We start from the raw sequence: 22570 nt of genomic DNA, 5'->3' as shown, positions 1-22570 counted from the left end.
TTCTTTCTAGACTACACATTTACACATATATATTCATGCCATGATACTGATTGATCAGTCTTAATTGACTTTGGTCTTCTTGAACATTAGTTCTTTCTCAGTTACGTCGATAAGTTTGTCTCAAAGCCAGCTTGTAACCCTTGACAAAAATGTTACTGGTTGATATTATCTGTTAATGACGACCAGATCTGTGAGCGGCAGAAAATAATTCAATGTAGGATATCGTCACTGTCGGGCAAAAACCAGCTATCTCCATTTTATTGTTTTTATAAATCAGTGCTATTGAACACCCTTTACGTCTGTGTGGGGGTTTTACAAATACTGAACCAATGAAAAGTATTAAAAAGTGCCTCTGACTAAACCTCCTAACTCCATTGGATCCTCAATCGCTCAAACCTCCTAACTCCAATTTGTGGAGATAGTTGTTTTGTCCATCATTGATTAGAATGACTTTTCAGAGGAAGAAACTATGCTTGTTAGCTCCTGCAGGGCAGAGCAGAGATCAAAGAGAGAGAGAGAGAGCTCCATCCATGACGTCACCTTATTAACGCCTTGTAAGTACCTGACAGGCTTTCATTTCGTACACAATATATTTACAATGCCTAATTCTACTTGTATACAAATGACAAATCCGTATGAGAACTCAATAAATAGCTAGATGAGTCAATTAAAGGGGAATTTTTCCCCACGGTTTTCTTACCTTTCCTATGATGTTATGATATCCTAGGATGAATGGTATATCGACGACATACAAGCTATTAAAGTACGCGATTTAGCGCAAGGACCATAGGCGCGCGTTTTTAGATGCGGTGGACTCAGGATGGCGTTATGACATTTTTCTACTGTACCATTCATCTTAGGATATCATAACATCATAGAAAAGGTAAGAAAACCGTGGGGCAAAATTCCCCTCTAATAAACATATATATATTTTGTTTTAAATACAATATATATATATATACACCGCCTTTAGAGTTGACAATTATTGATTGATTATCAGTTTCAGGGTCAATTGTGTTTGGTTAATTTAACCCATTCAATCCGGGAATGCATATACTGTGTAATTTCAGATTTTTAGCTAACCATTATTTTATACTTTGGGCTATTCAAAAATAGCAGATCTACACGCTCCGAGTGCCGCGCTAAGAGCTTGTAGATCTGCTATTGTTTTTGAAAAATCGTGAAAATGTGTGCAAATCTTTGAATATATATGTTTTTTTAAAGCGAACATTTTTAACTCAAAATCTTTGCTTTTGGGGGTCTCTGGGACAAAATATTTTGAGATGGGAGTCCGCGGCCAAATACGTATAATCTTCTCCTTGACATGAAAACGTTTGAGAACCACTGATATTATAGCAACATAAGTTTTTTTTTTTTTTAAACGTAGATTTAGACGACATTTGTACGACTAATTTTCATTTTTTTTCAAAAATATGTTTTGAATGTCCATAGAAAAAAGAAAAAAAAAGGGAAGAAGAAGGGGGAAGAGAGATCAATCAAAGAAAACAAACAAATGATCTACATATTTACACATAGTACCTGAGATAATATATAAAATACATTTTGAGAGCAAATTTATATTTAGTTTAGTCAGTCTTTTGAATAAAATATGTTTTAGTCAACTGAAATGTTTTAGTTTTAGTCTAGTTTTACTGGATTAAATATCGGAAGAGTTTAATCGACTAAATCTAGAGTTGGTTTACTCAACTAAAATGTATTTTGGCGGGCCGTGATGGCATTGTAATGCCAAGTTTATACAGTACTTGGCTGCATGAAAATAGCCGATCTACAAGCTCTCAACGTGTCGCAGCTGGACGCGTTGAGAGCTTGTAGATCTGAAAAAAGAAATATAAATATAAATATTCAAGTAAAGTAAAAGTACCTAAATGTTTTACTCAAGTACAGTACTTAATATACCTAGTTACTTTCCAGCAGGGATCTGGATGCATGTACCCCTTTGTGACTCTGTGAGTGAGTGCTGCAGCAGTGGCTGGAGAGTGGGTGGAGAGTGGGTGGAGAGTGGGTTGGTCCTGGTTATGTAAGCACTGTCCGGAGCAGAGGACTGGGTCAAGTTACAGTGTCCTACTGACCTCAAGACCATAAAATGTCAGCAAGTAAAGTCAGATCCCAAATGGTAAAACCGGACCTCAAATGTCGACCATCAAAGTGGACCGAAGGAGATGAACTATTTGGGGTTTTTAAAAGAGAGATGTTGTCCAACAGCTATTCAGCCGCTGCGTCAGAGGAGGAACAGCCAGAGATCTACCAGCAAGCCATGCTGAAGCAGCCTGTGATACAGTTACACAGAATAGGTGTGTGCTGTTTGTATGTCCCTGTACACTTTTCTTTCTTCTTCTATAGAAAGCAGATGTACCGAAATATTGTCAGTACTCGGTGGAGTAATGGAGTAATGCTTCCTTCCAGCACTAAATCAACTATAGATAAGCACTGTGTGCATAGGCGCCGGAGGGGGGGGTCACACGGTCCTCTCTGTCCCCCCACTTTTCAGCTATCGACTTATTTTTTTATATATATATTTAGAAAGTTTTTTTTTCTTTTTTTTTCTCTACCGGCGCTATAGCAGTAGCTCCGCAGACTCCGCCCACTCCACCGTTCCCATTGTCAAGCGGCCCCAGCCAGACATGCTAATTGCCTCTAATAAACAAGTCGTGATCCCTGTGGTTGTGTTAAACATGTTCTGCAGGTTTTGGCTCTGCCGTCTGCTGCCCTTATTGAAATGAAGGGTCGCTATGCTGTGTCCCTCGAATCCCTCGTCCTGTGTGCACTAACAGTCACTCACTGCATGCACTGAATACCAGTGGTGGAAAAAGTACTCACATTTTTTACTTAAACAAAAGTATCAATTCTGCGATGTAAAAATACTCTATTACAAGTAAAAGTAAGGTATTCAAAATGTACTTGAGTAAAAGTAGAAAAGTATTGGTATCAAAATGTATTTAAAGTACCAAAAGTAAAAGTACTCATTATGCAGAAGGTCCCATTTCACAAGTTTTCAAACGTGTAAAATGTATACAAATTCTTTGAAAATGGCAGATCTACAAGCTCACAAAGCGTCGCAAATCTGCTATTTTCAAATTGCCAAAGTATATATACTGTAAGTGGTTTTGTAATAATAATCAAAATCTACAAAGTAACTATAGTAAATAAAGTTATCAAATAATTGTAGTGGAGTAAAAGTACAATATTTGTCTATATGTAGTGGAGTAGAAGTAAAGTTATTTTATTTAAGTCAGAAAATTACTTTATTCATTCAAACTTTTAGATTAATTTTCTCAGAAATACATTGCGGGCAGAGCCCTCATTTTCAATGATGCCGAGATTACAGAAGAAGATTTGTATACATTGAAAACATTGAAATGGGACATTTTGTATAATGAGTACTTTTACTCTAGAGTAACAAAAGTAGGCTACTCTAAAAAAAAAAAATTCTACATTGCATTGATACTTTTACTTAAGTAAAACATTTGAGGATGGAACACACACTGAAGGATGGGTAGAGTGTTGTTAATGTTGTTTTATGGTCATTTAATGAATTAATTAAGCCCAAAAAATCGTGCGCGCTTCGCGCGCGGACATTTCCGCGACGCAGTGTGTGGGGTGGGGAGACACCGAAACGGAACGTGAGAGTCATGACGTCACCACTTGGCCACGCCCGCTATGACGTCATCGCTGTCCCCCCACTATTTAACCCCTTCCGGCGTCCCTGACTGTGTGTGCGTGTGTGTGTGTGTGTGTGTGTGTGTGTGTGTGTGTGTGTGTGTGTGTGTGTGTGTGTGTGTGTGTGTGTGTGTGTGTGTGTGTGTGTGTGTGTGTGTGTGTGTGTGTGTGTGTGCGTGCGTGCGTGCATGCGTCTGTCTGTCTGTCTGTCTGTCTGTCTGTCTGTCTGTCTGTCTGTGAGAGAAGAGAGAGAGAGAGAGAGAGAGAGAGAGAGAGAGAGAGAGAGAGAGAGAGAGAGAGAGAGAGAGAGAGGGGGGGGGGTTTAGTGTGTGTTTGAGTAGCATAGATTTGGTCCAAAGTTATAAGATCCTAATTTCATGCATTTTAATCACAACTTGCTGCAAAAAGATCATCAGGCAGGCCAGGAATCAGCCTAAATGTTCCAACGGCCAATCTGTGCCTGGCAGTTGCTGCTGCTGTCCTAAATTAAGAACATTATCAACACAGCGTGCATGTTATTTCAAAACATTTTATGTTTTTTTCTCTCTTCTCATTCTCCATCCCAGATGTCTTTCCTGCCCAACTCAAACATATCTATAGCAGAAATAGACATCTGAAACAACACCAGAGAATTCATACAGGACAGAAGCCCTACCACTGTGATGAGTGTGGAACAAGGTTCAGCCGGAGCAGTCATCTGAAACAACACCAGAGAATTCATACAGGACAGAAGCCCTACCACTGTGACCAGTGTGGGAAACGGTTCAGCCAGAACAGTCATCTCAAACGTCACCAGAGAATTCATAGGGGAGAGAAGTCCTACCACTGTGACCAATGTGGGACTAGGTTCAACCACAGCAGTAGTCTAAAAAATCACCAGAAAATGCATACAGGAGAGAAGCCCTACACCTGTGACCAATGTGGGACAAGCTTCAGCCAGAGCACTAGTCTAAAAAATCACCAGATAATTCATACAGGACAGAAGCCCTACCACTGTGACCAGTGTGGGAAACGGTTCAGCCAGAACAGTAATCTCAAACGTCACCAGAGAATTCATAGGGGAGAGAAGTCCTACCACTGTGACCAGTGTGGGAAATGGTTCCGCACAAGCAGTAATCTCGAACAACACCAGAGAATTCATACAGGACAGAAGCCCTACCACTGTGACCAGTGTGGGAAATGGTTCCGCACAAGCAGTAATCTCGAACAACACCAGAGAATTCATACAGGACAGAAGCCCTTCCACTGTGACCAGTGTGGGAAACGGTTTAGCAAGAGCAGTAATCTCAAACAACACCAGATAATTCATACAGGAGAGAAGCCCTACCACTGTGACCAGTGTGGGAAATGGTTCCACACGAGCAGTAATCTCGAACAACACCAGAGAATTCATACAGGACAGAAGCCCTACCACTGTGACCAGTGTGGGAAATGGTTCCGCACAAGCAGTAATCTCAAACTTCACCAGAGAATTCATACAGGAGAGAAGCCCTACCACTGTGACCAGTGTGGAACCAGGTTCAGCAGGAATTACACTCTGAAACAACACCAGAGAATTCATACAGGAGAGAAGCCCTACCACTGTGACCAGTGTGGGAAATGGTTCAGCCAGAACAGTAGTCTCAAAAGTCATGAGAGAACTCATAGTGGAGAGAAGATCTGACCTACCGTATCACTGACAGTTGGAGATTTTGAGTAAAAAGCTTCTCTGTAAAGTCTCACCTCAAAAGTATATATATACACACGTTATTATTATTATTATTATTATTTAGCTGTTTTTCAACTGCGTCATACAGAAGTGAGAAGTTTGCCCTGAGGGCTTTCTGCCAGAAAGGGGGTGTGGCCCCCTTTCTTTAGATTTACCCAAGATCACAGGTTCAAATCCCAACGTGGGTGTGCTTTTTATTTATTTATTTCAAAGTATGTTCGATAAATGTTATATACGCTAGTGGGAGGTTAAGGTTAGGCATAGTTTTTTGTGTGAAGTTAAGGACAGATTTAGGCATAGTTTTTGTGAGGTTAAAGTTAGGTTTAGGCTTAGTTTTGTGGGGTTACGGTTGGGGTTCGGCATATAGTGCAAGGAAGAAATTGGCCATGCCACGCCATAAAGCATTGAGGGCAAAGGTCTCCCTTGTGCCTGCGTCATACCATGGCATTTATATCTGATCTGCTGGTATAGGCCTATGTATATATTGGACAGACAGACTACACATTTACACATATATATATTCATGCCATGATACTGATGGATCAGTCTTAATTGACTTTGGTCTTCTTGAACATTATTTCTTTCTCAGTTACGTCGATAGGTTTGTCTCAAAGCCAGCTTGTAACCCTTGACAAAAATGTTACTGGTTGATATTATCTGTTAATGACGACCAGATCTGTGAGCAGGAGAAAATAATTCAATGTAGGATATCGTCACTGTCGGGCAGAAACCAGCTATCTCCATTTCTATTTTTTTTATAAATCAGTGCTATTGAACACCCTTTACGTCTGTGTGGGGGTTTTACAAATACTGAACCAATGAAAAGTATTAAAAAGTGCCACTGACTAAACCTCCTAACTCCATTGGATCCTCAATCGCTCAAACCTCCTAACTCCAACTTGTGGAGATAGTTGTTTTGTCCATCATTGATTAGAATGACTTTTCAGAGGAAGAAACTATGCTTGTTAGCTCCTGCAGGGCAGAGCAGAGATCAAAGAGAGAGAGAGAGAGCTCCATCCATGACGTCACCTTATTAACGCCTTGTAAGTACCTGACAGGCTTTCATTTCATACACAATATATGTACAATGCCTAATTCTACTTGTATACAAATGACAAATCCGTATGAGAACTCAATAAATAGCTAGATGAGTCAATTAATCAATCGGATTTAAAGGGGAATTTTGCCCCACGGTTTTCTTACCTTTCCTATGATGTTATGATTAGGGGTGGGACGATATGGGTACCTCACGATACGATATATATCACGATATTAGGCCCACGATAACAATATATATCACGATATTCGACGATGTTCGATATATTGCGATATCACGATATTTGATATTGCAAGAAATTTCACCAACGATATATCACGATATCTGAAAATATCGATATATTGCGATTTCACGATATATTGCATGAAAATTCACCAACGATATATCACGATAGTCCTTGTATTCAATTCATAAACACATAAAATAGCACCAAACAGTTCAAAATCATCATTACACAACTACAGAGTAGGAAAAACAACGTATCACAAACTTAAAAAAATAATAATAATTCTTAGGATATCATAACATCATAGAAAAGGTAAGAAAACCGTGGGGCAAAATTCCCCTCTAATAAACATATATATATATTTATTTTTTTCAAATACAAAAAAATAAAAATAAAAATAATAAAAAATATATATATATAGGTATATATATGTGTGTGTTATTGTTATTATTTATATATGAATCATATATATATAGATCAGAACTGGGCTGGCTAATCAGGGGCACCTGAAGCCCCCCCTGATTAGCCAGCCCTCCCTATAAAATCGCCACTGGCCCCAGGTGCGGTACACGGAGTTATGACTCCATGTTATGCTATACTGACAGCACCCGACAGCGACGATAAAGAGCTATTATTCTTTTGAATAGCCAAAGAAATCTAAAATGACAGAGATGTTTTCCCGGTCTTAATGGGTTAAACACCAGCATTTTCAGGAACAAAAAGTTTCATTTCAGATACTAATATACAGTTTGTACTTATTTTTTTATCAATAAGAACCGGAATCAATAAGAAGAATCGGAATTGATAAATCGTAACGATACCCACTGGTCACTGGTCTACACAGTAAGAATTTGGATAAGGATAATGATGTGAGCCACCACACTGATGAACCATAACATTCTGTAAACGTGCCTCCCTGTATATTCAACTGGATTTTTGTTTCGATTGTTCATCGATTCGCTCTGAAAGTGATCCCAACGTCGTCGATATACAAGTTACAGTTCACTGGTTCTCAACCTGTGGATATTGCAAGTGGGACCTCAAATCATTGGCGAAACATAAAAGATGTTTATGATAGTATAACATTGATATTTAGAAAAACATGTAAGAAAACGTCATGGCATTTTTTTCTTCAAAACCTTAATAATAATATAATATAGGCCTTAGGGTGTTATTTGTCACAGTATATTTGCACATACTATACGTGAAATTTGTCCTCTGCATTTTACCCATCCTATAACAACTAGGAGCAGTGAGCAGCCATTGTGCGGTGCTCGAGGGGGCAATTAGGGGTTAAGAGTCTTGCTCAGGGACACACACATCGACACATTGCTGGCCTGGCCTGGAAAAGTGAGTTTTCATTGTGACACCAATAAATAAGAACTTAAAGCATACTACGTGAGTTCCATCGATCCAAGTCGGAACACAATCCATTGATTGATCATTAAAATAAACATGCTCTGAAAATGCACGCAGCCCACCCATCTGACCACTTAACAAGTGGCCAGATGCGTAAGCCCTGATCCCGAAAAGGTTGAGAACCACTGTTATCGTTGGGGCTTCAAACAACACTTGTGTCTCATAACACAAGTCCCTGGTTTCACCCGAAGTGACACGTTGTAAGCTTGTAGACCTGCTATTTCTGCTTTTTTTTATATTTGAAAATGTGTGAACATTTTTCAACATGGAAACGATTATGACGATTATGCAAAAATAATTGCGATTATCTCAAATAATTGCGATTAGACGATTATGAAATAATTGTGACAGGCCCATGCATGACTTTTCTTACTTCACATCCAGTTGCCATGGCAGCAGATCTAAAGCACATCTCGGCTTTGGCTTTGATGATGGGGAGTTCATGGCGTGAGGGGGTTCGTAGATAATACTCCAGCTCAGTGTACGCAGGGATGATGTTGGGCTTCACTCCTCCATGCTTTATAATCCCTGAACAAGACCGCAAAGGAGGACAACCATTACTTTTCATGCATTAACCCATAAAGACCTGAGATACGATTCTACAAATGTCTTCTAAATCCTAACAGTTTTCTGAAACACTTATGTTGCTATAATATCAGTGGTGCTCAAACTCTTTCATGTCAAGGACCCCCAAATGTATATGTATTTGGCCATTGTTCCAGGGACCCCGAGAAGCAAAGATTTGAGTTGAAAATGTTTGCTTAAGAAAAATCTATATTCAAAGATTTGCACACATTTTCATGATTTTTCAAAAATAGCAGATCTACAAGCTCATAGCGCGGCACAGAGTGCCGCACCAAAGAAATCTAAAATGACACAGATGCGTTCCCGGCCTTAATGGCTTAACCACTTTCAACGTGGCGTCCCTGCTTTGGAATGTGTTGTAAGCTTGTAGATCTGCTATTTCTGAAATTATTTGAAAATGTTTGCCTATAATGTCATGCCCAATAACACACAATAACAGTTGTATATTGTATTACACCAGCAATGTTCTACCATAATTAAGCAGAGAAACTCTTGACAAGGTGTGTTACATTCTCTTGCAGTCAGCCAGTGATTAGGGTTAGTTATTATTATTGCACGTCGCTCTAGATCAGTGGTTCTCAACCAGTGGTCCGGGGACCACCAGTGGTCCTTGAAGGGATTCCAGGTGGTCCCCAGCTAATGATGGAGAGTTGGTAACCAAATGGACCCTTATAGATCTTTAACTCTTGAGAGCGTAAAATGAAACCAAATGGACCCTTACGGTTCCATTTGGTTTCATTTTACGCTCTCAAGAGTTAAAATGTTTGCCTGTTATCTCTCCTATGGTACCAACATCAATACAGCATGGAATTGTGGATTCTAAGTCTTGGGTCTGAGAGGCTAAAAAGGTTGAAAAAAAACACTGCTTTAGATAAGAGCGTCGATCTGCTAAAATGCCTATTGTAATTGTGATCTGTTGCTCACCATGAATTCTCCAGTTTGGTTTGATCTGCTGTCTGAGAACAGACAGGTTGTTGTAGCAGAGCACTGCGGCGTCCAGCGCGTTGACCCCCTCCCAGGGGTAGGCAGAGGCGTGCGAAGCCTTGCCGTGGTACCTTATGGTAACACTGGAAATGAAGACACAACAAGCCCCATGTCAACGTCACATAATATGTAGCTACAGGTCCTTCAACAGGCGAGGTTGAATTTGTGTGAGACACGATAAACGTACTCATGTTCGGCCACGTCTGGCAGGTAGGGGGCATCATCCTGTAAGGGGTGGGCCATGAATACTACATCCATGCCCTCAAACGCACCTTCCCTGATCAGGTCTATTTTACCACCTCCATCCTCCTCAGCCGGAGTCCCCAACACGGTCACCTGTGGAGACAATTTACATGATGATTATTTTATCTATATTTAATGTGTTTTTTTTTCCATTTTCAAACACATTTCTTTTTATGTACTTTTACTTTTGGTAATATTTTGGATGCCAATACTCATGAACTTTTACTCAAGTACATTTTCAATTCTGGACTTTTACTAGTATATTATTGATACTTTTACTTAAGTAAAATATCTGAGTACTTCTTCCACCCCTGTATCTTACCTGGACACGTGCAGGGAAGTCGTGCGTGTTCTCCTCCACCAAAGCCTTTAAGCCCACGGCCGCTGCGGCCCCCACCTCAGCAATCAGGTTATGACCGCATGCGTGACCGATGTCAGGCAACGCATCATACTCACACAGAAAGCCAACATTAATCACATCAGCATCATCAGCATCTCCCGCCACGGGTTCCCGCCACGTCGCACGGAAAGCCGTGTCCAGTTTGTAGTGACTGTCCACCTTCCAGCCAGTCTGCTCCTCAGTGAAGAACCTCACTAACCTGCAGTGGTGGAAAATATTTTCTATTTCAAGTAAAAGTATCAATACTGCAAAATAGAAAATACTCTTGTTACAAGTAAACGTCAGGAATTCAAAATTTACTTGAGTAAAAGTACAAAAGTATTGGTATCAAAATGTATTTAAAGTAGCAAAAGTAGAAAGTATAGGCTACTCATTATGCAGAATGTCCCATTTCACAAGGTTTCAAATGTATAAAATGTATACAAATCTTTTGAAAATAGCAGATCTACAAGCTCACAAATGCTTCGCATTGCAAGTTTCATGCATTGTGAGCTTGTAGATCTGCTGTTTTCAAATTTTATATCTACGGTAGTCTTGGCTAGCACCAGTGCGTCCTGCACTTTCACCAATAAAGTCCGTATTTCTCCGAACATGTACAAAATCAAAATATAAGCTGCTTACCCGGTTTCCCCGAATATTAACTCACCATTCGGAGTCTTTGCGCAATGTATTAGTCCATATTTCCCAATAGATATGTGTTTTAATCCCGTCTGTGGCCGAACGCCATTTCCCCCCTCGTTTACTTCCTATTTACATTGAGTGTAATCCCGGCTTTCACCGGGTGCGCCCCGTCAATACCGCCCACATAATCAGACACATTAAAACACTTCGTTATTGAAGAATACGGACTAATACATTGCACAACGACTCCGAAGGGCAAGTTAACATTTGGGGCAACCGGATAAGGACCTTATATATTTTATTTGTACATGTACGGAGAAGTACGGGCTTTACTGGTGAAAGTGCAAGACGCACTGGGGGGTGCAGGCCAAGACTAGCGTAGATACGAAAGTAGAAGTCAAGAGTCAGACTCGATAAAATAGGTCACCAGAGATTTGTCGAATCGTCCTGGGTCGAAATCTCTGGTGACCATAAAATACATATATGATCGTCTTGATCCAAGGCTACGCCAGTGCTAACCTGTCGTGTGCCTTCTTCTCTTCATAGGCCAGCTCTGGACAGCTCCAGATGTCCTCACTGAGGCTGTGGAGCTTCTCTCTGGCTGCATCTATAAAGCTGCAAGCTTTCTGTTTGAGATCCTGCACTGAATGCTTCTGCTGCTGTGCCATAGTCGTGTTGAAAAATACTGGTCTGATTCAATCAAACACTATGCCTTTAGAATGAATAGTTGCAGGCTTATCGGATACGAATTTAATCTGCATTAACCGTGTAATATTTAGTTTGTAAGGTAAACCATCTATCTATGTGCATGGTATACCATAATAATGTAAACACATGATCATGTGACATGCTTGCTTGTTCACTTGCGTCAGCAGTTTGTAGTGTATGGCCGCCGACTGGTGGATGTTTTGTGAATTGCTTTTCATTATCCTAGGGGGGGAAACCGTTATATTATACCTCTATGGGGGAAACCCATACAGCCTATGGCGGAAACTGATTGATTGAATACTTTAACAGTTTGCAAATAGTACAGTGGTACGATTATACAATGATGCTCATTTCCATTGTGGTCCTGTGTATTCAATTCATAGACATTAATTACATACAATATTATATGCTAGTAGTCAGACATCAACATCAGTAGCAATAAAACATATATGAACATGTTAATCAGACCAGTTATCATATGCAGACAGGTGCTCTTTTATGGTGGTTTTGAAGGAGGGTAAGGAGTCACACTTTTTGATGTCTGTTGGTTGGGCACATTCTGGTGGCATAGCAGTAGAAAGAATTTGACCCCATTTTTGTGCCGAATCTCAGTTGACTTGAACCCTAGTTCAGGTAACGTGAACACCTTCAAAATGGAGGGAATATTGTTATGTTCCTAATTATGTTACCTTAAAGGGGAAATCCACCCATTTTCAATATTTAACTATGTCATTAATATAGTATAAAGGAGTTGTGTGGAAATAAGAAAAAAATTTAAAAAAAATTAACATTGCAAAAAAATGTAACATTGCAAAAAAATTAACATTGCAAATTACACCATGATGAGTCATCACAGTGTAATTTGCAATGTTAATTTTTTTGCAATGTTACATTTTTTTGCAATGTTAATTTTTTTTTTAATTTTTTCTTATTTCCACACAACTCCTTTATGCTATATTAATGACATAGTTAAATATTGAAAATGGGTGGATTTCCCCTTTAAGGCAATTTCAGCATTTTCAAGTTGTTCCGTTTTGTTACAGATGGAGTGGATGGAGATACAGTATTAACTGTTGCAAAGATTGCGTACCGTATGCTACTGTAATCTTTTATATATATATAATATGCTTATAGCCACATTAAACACTAGATTCACCCACTATTATGAACACCAAATTCTTTTTTCATCTCCTCCATGTATAATTGCATAGCTTTCATGTAATGATACCAGGATTAAAGCCATTTTAATAAACCTTTTACATAACAATACAATAAACCTTTTTTAATGGATTGTCTTTAACACATTGGGTGCCAGAGGTTTATTAAAATATTATACGTTGAGTGCCTGGATTTTTAACCATTTTTTAACCTTTTTCAAGTAGTCACAAAATATTCAGTGATCACCGTCCTCACGGTGATCCCCTCATTACACACATAGAGGTCTCGTACAATCGGGGGATTTTTTTAAAAAACATTCGGTAATCCGTTCCATAGTTGCAGCCAGTTGAAAATAGTCAAAAATACATTGTAAAAAAAAAAGTACACGGGAGCCGAGATACAGGCTTTTGAAGTCATAAGTTAACCAGGAAGTGGATTGGAGTCTAAATCTTCGAAAAATGATATCTCCTGGTGCTGTGAAGGAAAAAAAAAAGAAAGAAATGAAAAAAATAATATTTTTTTCATATTTTTTTCAAAAACAGTATATATACGGTTTTGGCACTCAACAGGTGTATTTGAAAAGAAGTATATATACGGTTTTGGCACCCAATCATGCAACATTTGTTGGTGAAAAATACATTTCAAACATGGTCAACAGGAGAGAAAAAAAAGCCCTAGAGTAAAACAATTCCCTCTGTTTTGGACAATGGCAGGTGGCTTCCTTCACTGTAGCTTACCCAAGGTGAGGTTTGTGATGCAGAACGGAAACTATCATCATCTCCCACGTCTAAATTAAGTATACTTCTGCTAACCTTTTTGGTACTTTCGATTTAAATTCAACCCCTCTGGGGACGCCTGGTGGCTCAGCCACACGACCCGTTGTGAGCTTTGTAGTCCTTCTTTAAGTGGTTAAAAACTCAAACCCGACACTTGTTTACCTTCTTTTTTGCTAAGGAGAGTGGCTAGTTCCAGTCCTGTTGAATTCTCATCAATTTAGATAAACATAAAACTAAGAGACAGTCACTGAACAGGTGGCACAGAAGATAAGTGACGTAGGGATTCTATCCGCCACCAGTTCAAAGGCGTGTGTGCGTGTGAGTTCTGAGGTGACCATTCCAACAATCAACACGCTCCGGCCTCAGTAGATTTGGAAGTGTCTTCTGCCTGTCCTCCCTTAAGGATCTTGTCTTCCTTCAGTTTGCCCTCCATAAACTCCTCCTTAACCTTCTGTAGGAGCTCTGGGCACAGCAGCACATCCAGAGCTGTCATGGCCAGAGCCTTGGCCGCCCGCAGGGTGTAAAACTGAGCTTTGTCATCACCTGCGGGGAGGCACACACACAAGATTCATGGGATAACTGTATAGTAAAACATAGGAAAATGTTTTGCCTTTTTTTCGTCATTATCTGCATATACGGGCCCTCACTGATGGAACTGGTTCCATTTGTACAATCTCAGAGTTACAGATCTGTAAAGGTCCATTTGGTTCCTAATTATCAATTATTTAGCTGGGGACCCCCTGGAACCCCCTCAAGGACCATTGAGGGTCCCTGGACCCCACTTTTTAGAATCACTACTGTACAGCAACAGAGAGCGTCATGGGAGAGAGACATGTGACAAAGGTTGTAAGCTGGGTCAAATGTTACATTGCACAAATCAACATCACAAATATACTATAGCCAGATGTTTTCAGTACAACTGTTGTTGGAATGGAAATATTTGTTTGCATACAGTAGGCACTGTGTTAGCGGCAAACCTAAGGCAGAAAGACATTCAAACTGTATACTTGAATATTTGTTTACTTATCACAAGCCATATTATCGCAATATTAAAGGTAGGGTAAGTGATTTACTTTGGTTAAAATACGTGTTAAACAGCTCTATATTCTGATAGTACTCATTGCTATAGAGTGTTTGTTCAGTAAAAGGAGTCTCCCATGTCTCTCCTGATTGGCTTACTTTTGTCACCTACCTGAAAATGTACTATATTCTGTTTAATAAAGAGCTGGAGAGACCCCTGTGACCGAACAAACGCTCTGTAGCAATGATTACTATCAGAATATCGCATATGGCACGTTTACCTAATATATCGTGCAGCCCTAATGTGTACCTAACTGTATATATTACTACTGTAACTATTTATAAAGGAGGCTGCGTGTGTTACATACCAGCAGCTACAGTGTATTCTTCAGTGTGGTTCAGAGCATTAGACCCAATGTAGAAGTAAGGGTGAATTCCAGGAGCTACAAAAGTCACGTTGCCAAAGTCTGTTGAGCCTGTGGAAAATCAGAGGTAATATAATTCCCTTTACAAACATGGTCATATATTCATAGTGGGTCTTTTGAAGTAGGTTGGATTAAAACAGCAGGTTTGTTAGGGAGGTAATATGATATTTCCCCTTTGTTTAACCACATGAACCCTAACGTCCCTATTCCGGGCCTGTCATATTCGTCTCTGTGCATAACTGTAACCCAAGGTTTTCAGAAGGTGGCATACTCGTTTCCTGTTCGTCCATGTAAGAGTTCCATAGCTTCGTTCGAATGGCTCGGCAGCAGATTTGACAAATGACAAATTACATTTTGCCATTCAATTAAAGCTGCCAAGCCGATCAACTGAAGCTATGGGAAAATGAACCAGAAAAGGACACAGGTATGCCACCTTCTGGAAACCCGGGACTACAGTTATGTACAGAGCCTATTGGCGAACATTCAACGAAAACAGGGAAACATTCAGCAAAGATAGCAGATCTACGGTACAAGCTCACAACACAATCTGCTATTTTTGGCAGAGATTTGGTGAGGTAGAAAAAGAGTGGGCCAAGGATATATGCAGGGGACAAAGTATATAGGGTATAAGTGGTTAAGCTAAGAAAGTAATCTATTGAATTGCATATATTGGTAAAAATAAAATTATAAAGATATTGTGTTAACAAATATATTTCACGTTAAATATGCAATACTCAAGAGCAGAAATCAAAAGGTTTCCATGTCCACAAGAGGGCGTGTGTTTTACAAACAAACCAAACAACCGAGAATGTCCTCTCACCAGAACCATTCGTGAGCACTTCTTCATCTGTGGTGAAATCCATGCCCAAAGTCCTGCCATTTTTCTCATACAGCTCCTCCAGTGTGGCAATCCGCAAGATGTTGTCAAACATATTGCGTGAAAACTCGATTTCAACCTGGCGAAAACATGATTTAGAGTTGACATCCCAATTTTGTGTTATGTCTTATAATTCATACACAAGTGGTCTCTGGCTAGAAATGTACCTTCAACCTGAAGGCCACAGGGAATGACACATATAATACTGTAGGCCTAATATATGATTTAAAGGGGGTGTAAGGGATTTTGTTGTTGTTAAAATAATAGTGTTTGTTCAGTAACAGGGATCTCCATGTCTCTCCAGGTCTTTTGTAAACAGAAAAAAAAATTTGTTCGGGATACCAATTCCAACCAGGAGAGAGACAACTCATACAAGATACAGATTAAACTGGAAGTGAAAAAAGTGAAATTGGAAGGGGGAAAATATATGAGCAGACAAGATTGGAACTGTAGAGTTCTGTCTCCTCATTGAATAAAATTGGTATCCAGACCAGAAGTTTAGTAAAGAGCGGGAGAGATCCCTGTTAATGAACACACATGATATAGCAATGATTATAGCTTTAACGTTTTACAAAAAATAAAAAAATCTCACTTAATACAGTGGTTCTCAAAGTGAGATACGGGGACCCCCAGGGGTTCTTGGAGGAGTTCCAAGCATCACAATCTCATTTGAACCACTTTATCCCATATTTAATTTGTTGGCTATTCAAAAACAACAAGCTCACAGCGCCTCACTTCATGCCACACTGTGAGCTTGTACATCTGCAATAATAAAAATAAAATAAAAAAATGTGTTTTTAACACATATCTTCTCTTCAGGGGGTCCCTGGCACAAACTGACTTTCAGATGAAATACATATCAATTTAGGGGGTCCTTGATATGAAGAAGTTTGAGAGACACTGACTTGATGCACCCCCATTTAACATTTGAAATGAAATATGGCTTTATTGTGAGAATATACAAAGTATCCTTTTCCCAAAAGTTGCTGTGACTGTGTGCAGGACACTTAAAGGACAAGCTGCCTCCTTGTCAGATGTCTGCGCTCTACTGAGCACACGTTCAAGTTATTTTACGACTTTTCTTACTTCACATCCAGTCGCCATGGCAGCAGATCTAAAGCACATCTCGGCTTTGGCTTTGATGCTGGGGATTTCATGGCGTGAGGGGGTTCGTAGATAATACTCCAGCTCAGTGTACGCAGGGATGATGTTGGGCTTCACTCCTCCATGCTTTATAATCCCTGAACAAGACCGCAATGAGGACAACCATTACTACAATGTTTCATCTCGTGATGCAGTTGTTCTCAAACCTTTTCATGTCAAGGACCTCCAAAATTATTTTGTGCCAGGGAACCCAATACAAACAAGACTTGTGTTAACCCTGCGATAACCCTGCCATGTCATCAGTGGTGGAAAGTGACTAAGTACATGTACTCAAGTACTGTACTTAAGTACAATTTTGAGGTACTTTTACTTTACTGGCGTATTTCCAAATGTCAATACTTTTACTTTTACTCCGCTACATCTCAGAAGCAAATATTGTACTTTTACTCCACTACAATTATTTGAAAACTTTAGTTACTAGTTACTTTGCAGATATAAATAATTACATTATAAAACATACATTAACCACTTTCGTCCTATATTCTACCTGAGCTATTTGAAAATAGACGATCTACAAGCTCACAACACGTCGCTACGCGTTGTGAGCTTGTAGATCTGCTATTTTCAAACATTGTTGTACTTTTACATTTGGTACTTTAAGTACATTTCGATACCAACACTTTTGTACTTTTACTCAAGTACATTTTTAATTCCGGACTTTTACTTGTAACAGAGTACTTGCAGCATTGATACTTTTACTTAAGTAAAACATTTGAGTGTTTTTTCCACCACTGCATGTCATTATAGCTCACCGTGGATCCTCCAATTGGGTTTGATCTGCTGTCTGAGAACAGACAGGTTGTTGTAGCAGAGCACTGCGGCGTCCAGCGCGTTGACCCCCTCCCAGGGGTAGGCGGCGGCATGCGAGGCCTTGCCGTGGTACCTTATGGTAACACTGGACATGAAAACAGAGACTATAGGGTTACACACTGTGCTGCCAGGGTCTATTCTGGGAGTTCCTTGAAAGAATGTGTGTCAGTGAGAGGTCAGGTGATATTGTAAAGCATACTGTATAAACACCCCAGTGGGTAAACATCGCTCAACGTTCTCTCCAAGTACACAACGTGTCGCGTCACGGTGTGAGCTTGGAGATCTGCTATTTTCACCAAATGTTTGTCCCAGAATAGGGACAGTTTTCTACTCTACTGTTCCACCCTATGTGTTTTCTTTGAAGCACCAAGTTGTTTTCTTTGCACTCTACTTACTGTAGATTTGATTTGATTGTTTCTTTTTTATTTGTCTCTCTTAAAAACACTTTGAAAACAATGATTTGTTATTGTAATAAATCCTTTAACACACAGTGTATCTAGGAACACCAGACAACAGCAGTACCGTACGAGCATGCCATGTGTTGTAACCGAGTCCTTGCCAGAAATAGCTGTAGCTCAAGCACATAGGGCGGTCATAGTGAGCCCGCCTGGGGAGCCAGAGTCCCTGGTTGTCCCAAGTACGATTCCAGGCCAGCAATGTGGCGATGTGTGTCCGTGAGCAAGACTTTTAGCCTCTAATTCAGGGGTCTTCAACGTTTTCAGGCCAAGGACCCCCTAGCTGAGAGAAATATGAAGCAGGGACCCCCTCTATTAAATAGTGTTTCAGATTCAACTTTTTTTGTTTACTTGGTCTGCCCTTTTTTCCCTCTCCACCAAACACCTCTTTGCCAAAAAATAGCCGATCTACAAGCTCACAACGCCTTGCAGCGCGAGGCGTTGTGAGCTTGTAGATCTGCTATTTTTTTTGCTAAAGTTCTCCGCAGAAAAGGGATGTTAGAGTTCAAGTGGTTAAGGTAAAAAAAAAATCATATCACACAAAGATTTGCCGGACCCCCTGTAGTAACTCTGAGGACCCCCTAGGGGTCCCGGACCCCCTGTTGAAGACCTCTGCTCTAATTGCTCCCCGAGTGCTGCACAATGGCTGCTCACTGCTCCTAGTGATTATAGGATGGGCAAATTTCATGTATGTGCAAAACACCCCAAGGAGTGGGGACATTACCATATTATTATTACATACGGTAAGTACACAACGACGGTGCATCACGCACAAGAAAATAACACAGGATGTTTGGCTTCAAATTTAAACATACTCGTGTTCAGCCACACACGGCAGGTAAGAGGCATCCTCCTGTGAGGGATGGGCCATGAACACGACATCAAGACCTTCAAAAGCATCTTCCCGTATCATGTCAATTTTACCTCCACCATCCTCCTCGGCAGGGGTGCCCAACACAGTTAACTGTAGGGAGACAATCATGAGCAAAGACATACATTAGACATGTATACATTAGCAGTGGTTCTCAAAGTGGGGTCCCGGCACCCCCAGGGATGCCTGAGGGGTCCCCAGCAAAATGAGTAACCACTTTAACCCCATTTTATACCTTTTCATTGAATAATTGATTGAATACTTTATTTAGAAGTTTGCAGATAGAAAGCACATGAAAGTACAGTTCAGATACAAGGTCAACTAAATGTAACTTAAAAAAGCCCAAGAAAGCCACTGGCTTGTTTCAATTGGGGATATTGGGGACCTTATTAAAACATTGCAGATCTAAAAGCTTGCATTGTAGATCTGTTATTTGCTAATGAATAAGCTTTGACAAATGTCCCTGACACAATATCTTCATTGGGGTCTTTGACATAAAAATGTTTGAGAACCACCACTGTCTGCATTAGAGACACCGAGACACCTTAAAGGAGTAGTTCACCCAAATAATGACTTATTTTATATCAATTACTCACCCCATGAAGCCTTGAATTCATGGAGATTTTTTTGTTTTTGTCGCATTCCTAAGCCAATAATTTGATGACCGTCTCCTACCGGCTAATGTATCCGGTAGGAGACACAAAGGAGACTCTTTGTCTCTCCTACCGGAAAAACACACGGTCATCAAATTATTGGCTTAGGAATGCGACAAAAACAAAAAAATCTCCATGAATTCAAAGTGTCATGGGGTGAGTAATTGATAGAAAATAAGATTTTTTTGGGGGTGAACTACTCCTTTAATGTTCATTTAAAGGTGCTATGCAACGTTCAGCCACAAGATGTCGCACTGTACCCCAAAGGTTTCAAGTCAAAAGTACACAAATGGGACCAATTCCATTTGGTTCTCAGGTTCGATTCCTTACGAGTCCATTATTAACTCTTTCGGAGTTAAATTGACATTGAATATGTGTATTATTTATTATACCTGGACACGAGCAGGGAAGTCGGGCGTGCTCTGCAACAGGGCTTTCAGTCCCAGCGCCGCGGCGGCTCCCACCTCCGCTATGAGGTTGTGACCACACGCGTGTCCGATGCCGGGCAGCGCGTCATACTCACACAGGAACCCGACGTTGATCACGTCGCCTTGCTGCTGCGCGGTGGAGCAACCACCACCGGCCGCCGGTCCTCGCCAGGTGGCACGGAACGCAGTGTCCAGCTTGAAGTGACTGTCCACTTTCCATCCCTCCTCTTGTTGGGAGAACAAAGCGACCAACCTGTCGTGAGCCTGCCGTTCCTGGTAGGCCAGCTCCGGACACAGCCAGATGTCCCTGCTGAGGCTGTGGAGCTTCTCCTGGGCTGAGTCAATGCAGATGCACGCTTTGTGCTTCAACACGTCCAGCAGCAGCAGCACTGCCGCATCCGTCTGCTGCAGTGCCATTATTGTTGATTATGTTATGTTATGTATTATTCACTAAATCCAAGTCCGAAGCCCGTGAAGTATTAAATGCTTTCAGTTTAACTACTAACTGACGCTATCTATTCCAGTAAGCTGAGCTGCCCACCAGTAATATGCAAACTGAATGTACTCAATGTAGTATATGATATGATCCTCTCTTGTTGCTTCCAGGAAATGTGCCCCGGGACCGTTAGAGGTAGAGAGAGGAGGAGAGAGATGAGGAGGGGGGGGGGGGGGGTTGGGCTCGGGAGGGAGGGAGACAGATTCTAACAGTGGTGGAAGTAGTAGGCAGCAGGCTACTCACATGTTGACATTTGTACTGAAGTAAAAGTAGCAATACTGCAATGTAGAAATACTCTGTTACAAGTAAAAGTCCAGAATTCAAAATTTACTTGAGTAAAAATACAAAAGTATCGGTATCAAAATGTACTTAAAAGTACCAAAAGTAGAAAGTACTCTTTATGCAGTATGTCCCATTTCACAAGTTTTCAAATGTATAAAAACCTTTTGAAAATAGCCGACACATAAAGCGTGCCAACGTGTCGTCACCAGCAGAAGGGGCAAATCAGCCTGCGGGGGCGAGGCATTGGGCGTGGCATTGGGCAATGTTAAGTCAACCTGGTTTTTACCCCTCAAAGATGTCCGCAGCTACAAAAAGACACTTGTTGACGCCCCCTTCAGGATTTTTTGGTACACCTAATAGGGCTGAAGTGGTTAATATAGGTAATAATCAAAATCTACAAAGTAACTAGTAACTATGTTTTTCTTTATAATTGTGGAGTAAAAAGTACAATATTTGACTTGAGATGTAGTGGAGCAATAAAAGTAAAATACTGAAAATTGGAAATACTTTAGTAAAGTACCTCAAAGTTGCATTCAAGTACAGTACTTAAATGTACTGTCTTAGTTACTTTCCACCACTGCTTATAAGAAACATATATTATTATTATATTTATTCTGTGCGATAAAGCAAAAGCACACAGATATTGAAATTGAGAGAAAAAAGGATATAACAACTGATTCAAGTGTGCAACCTTTATTGTTTTTATTGGTGCTATAATTAGGCAATTGGCAATGGCAGGCAGGCAGGTTGACCTGGAGAGACAAATATGTTACATGACATCAGTAGTGTTGCCAAGTCAGCTTATTACAAGCGATTGTTTTCCTGTAAAGTCATATGTAAATATTAGTAGTCGTGGGTTGCAGTTTTTTTGGGCTTGTTTCTAATGTGTATAGTTGCTTATTTGGTCTTGCTTCACAGTTCCTCACAGTACATCAGCTATTTGAAAATACCGGATACAGGCTCACAACGCACACAACATTTTACAACACAAATCTTGTATGCTATGGGGGTCACTGGCACAAAAATATTTTCAGATGGGAGTGACCAAATACATTAATTTGGGGGTCCTTGCCATGAAAATGTTTGGGAACCACTGCTCTAAAACAATACAGTAACCTTGGAAATTAGCCCAAAATAAGCGATTTGGGCAGGTGAGGTCAGTCTAACTTAATTGCCTAAAATTTAGGCAATTAAGTTAGACTGACCTCACCTGCCCAAATCGCTTATTTTGGGCTAATTTTCATGGTTACTCGTTTCTCCCACAAAATCTGGCAACACTGTAGGTCACCCCCCCACCCTCCAGCTGGCCTCTCAAAGCAACATGACTGTCAAATGTATTCACCTCAATGTCCTTGTTCTTTTCATATTGATAACAGCTTGAAAGCAGTTCCTTAGCAGAGTATTATCATTTAAAATATAATTAATAATATAATATATAATAATATATAATTAAATTGAAACTCAAAAGAAATAGACTGAGTGAAACCATATCCACCATGAGTTACAGCCCTGCTTTAATGAAGAAT

General features: G+C 40.2%; 2 protein-coding genes across 2 annotated transcripts in view; both read right to left on the bottom strand.

The window, feature by feature from the left end:
• LOC308103923 (peptidase M20 domain-containing protein 2-like) overlaps positions 1-11700 on the bottom strand; it is a 28062-nt gene extending 16362 nt beyond the window's left edge. Inside the window, exons 1-5 of the mRNA XM_080454134.1 lie at positions 11441-11700; positions 10223-10499; positions 9845-9993; positions 9598-9740; positions 8462-8616 (exon numbers count right to left, since the gene is read on the bottom strand). Of these exons, the coding sequence (XP_080310260.1) occupies positions 8462-8616; positions 9598-9740; positions 9845-9993; positions 10223-10499; positions 11441-11589 (873 nt within the window). The 5' untranslated portion in view covers positions 11590-11700. The remainder of the gene's footprint in view (positions 1-8461; positions 8617-9597; positions 9741-9844; positions 9994-10222; positions 10500-11440) is intronic.
• Positions 11701-13424: 1724 nt separating this feature from the next.
• On the bottom strand, positions 13425-20683 carry LOC308102817 (xaa-Arg dipeptidase-like; the record flags this gene model as incomplete). The annotated part of the gene is made up of 7 exons (XM_080452671.1): positions 13425-14106; positions 14952-15059; positions 15829-15964; positions 16972-17126; positions 17802-17944; positions 19130-19278; positions 20231-20683. The coding sequence occupies 7 exons, from the start codon at positions 20681-20683 to the stop codon at positions 13910-13912; spliced, it is 1341 nt and encodes a 446-aa protein (XP_080308797.1). The 3' UTR covers positions 13425-13909.
• Between the last annotated feature and the right edge of the window lie 1887 nt (positions 20684-22570).

Source organism: Gymnoscopelus braueri (assembly GCF_963280865.1).
Source record: "Gymnoscopelus braueri genome assembly, chromosome: 16".
Lineage (NCBI taxonomy): Eukaryota > Metazoa > Chordata > Actinopteri > Myctophiformes > Myctophidae > Gymnoscopelus > Gymnoscopelus braueri.
Note: the sequence above shows the minus strand (reverse complement) of the source record. Positions and strands in the feature narration are given on the sequence as shown.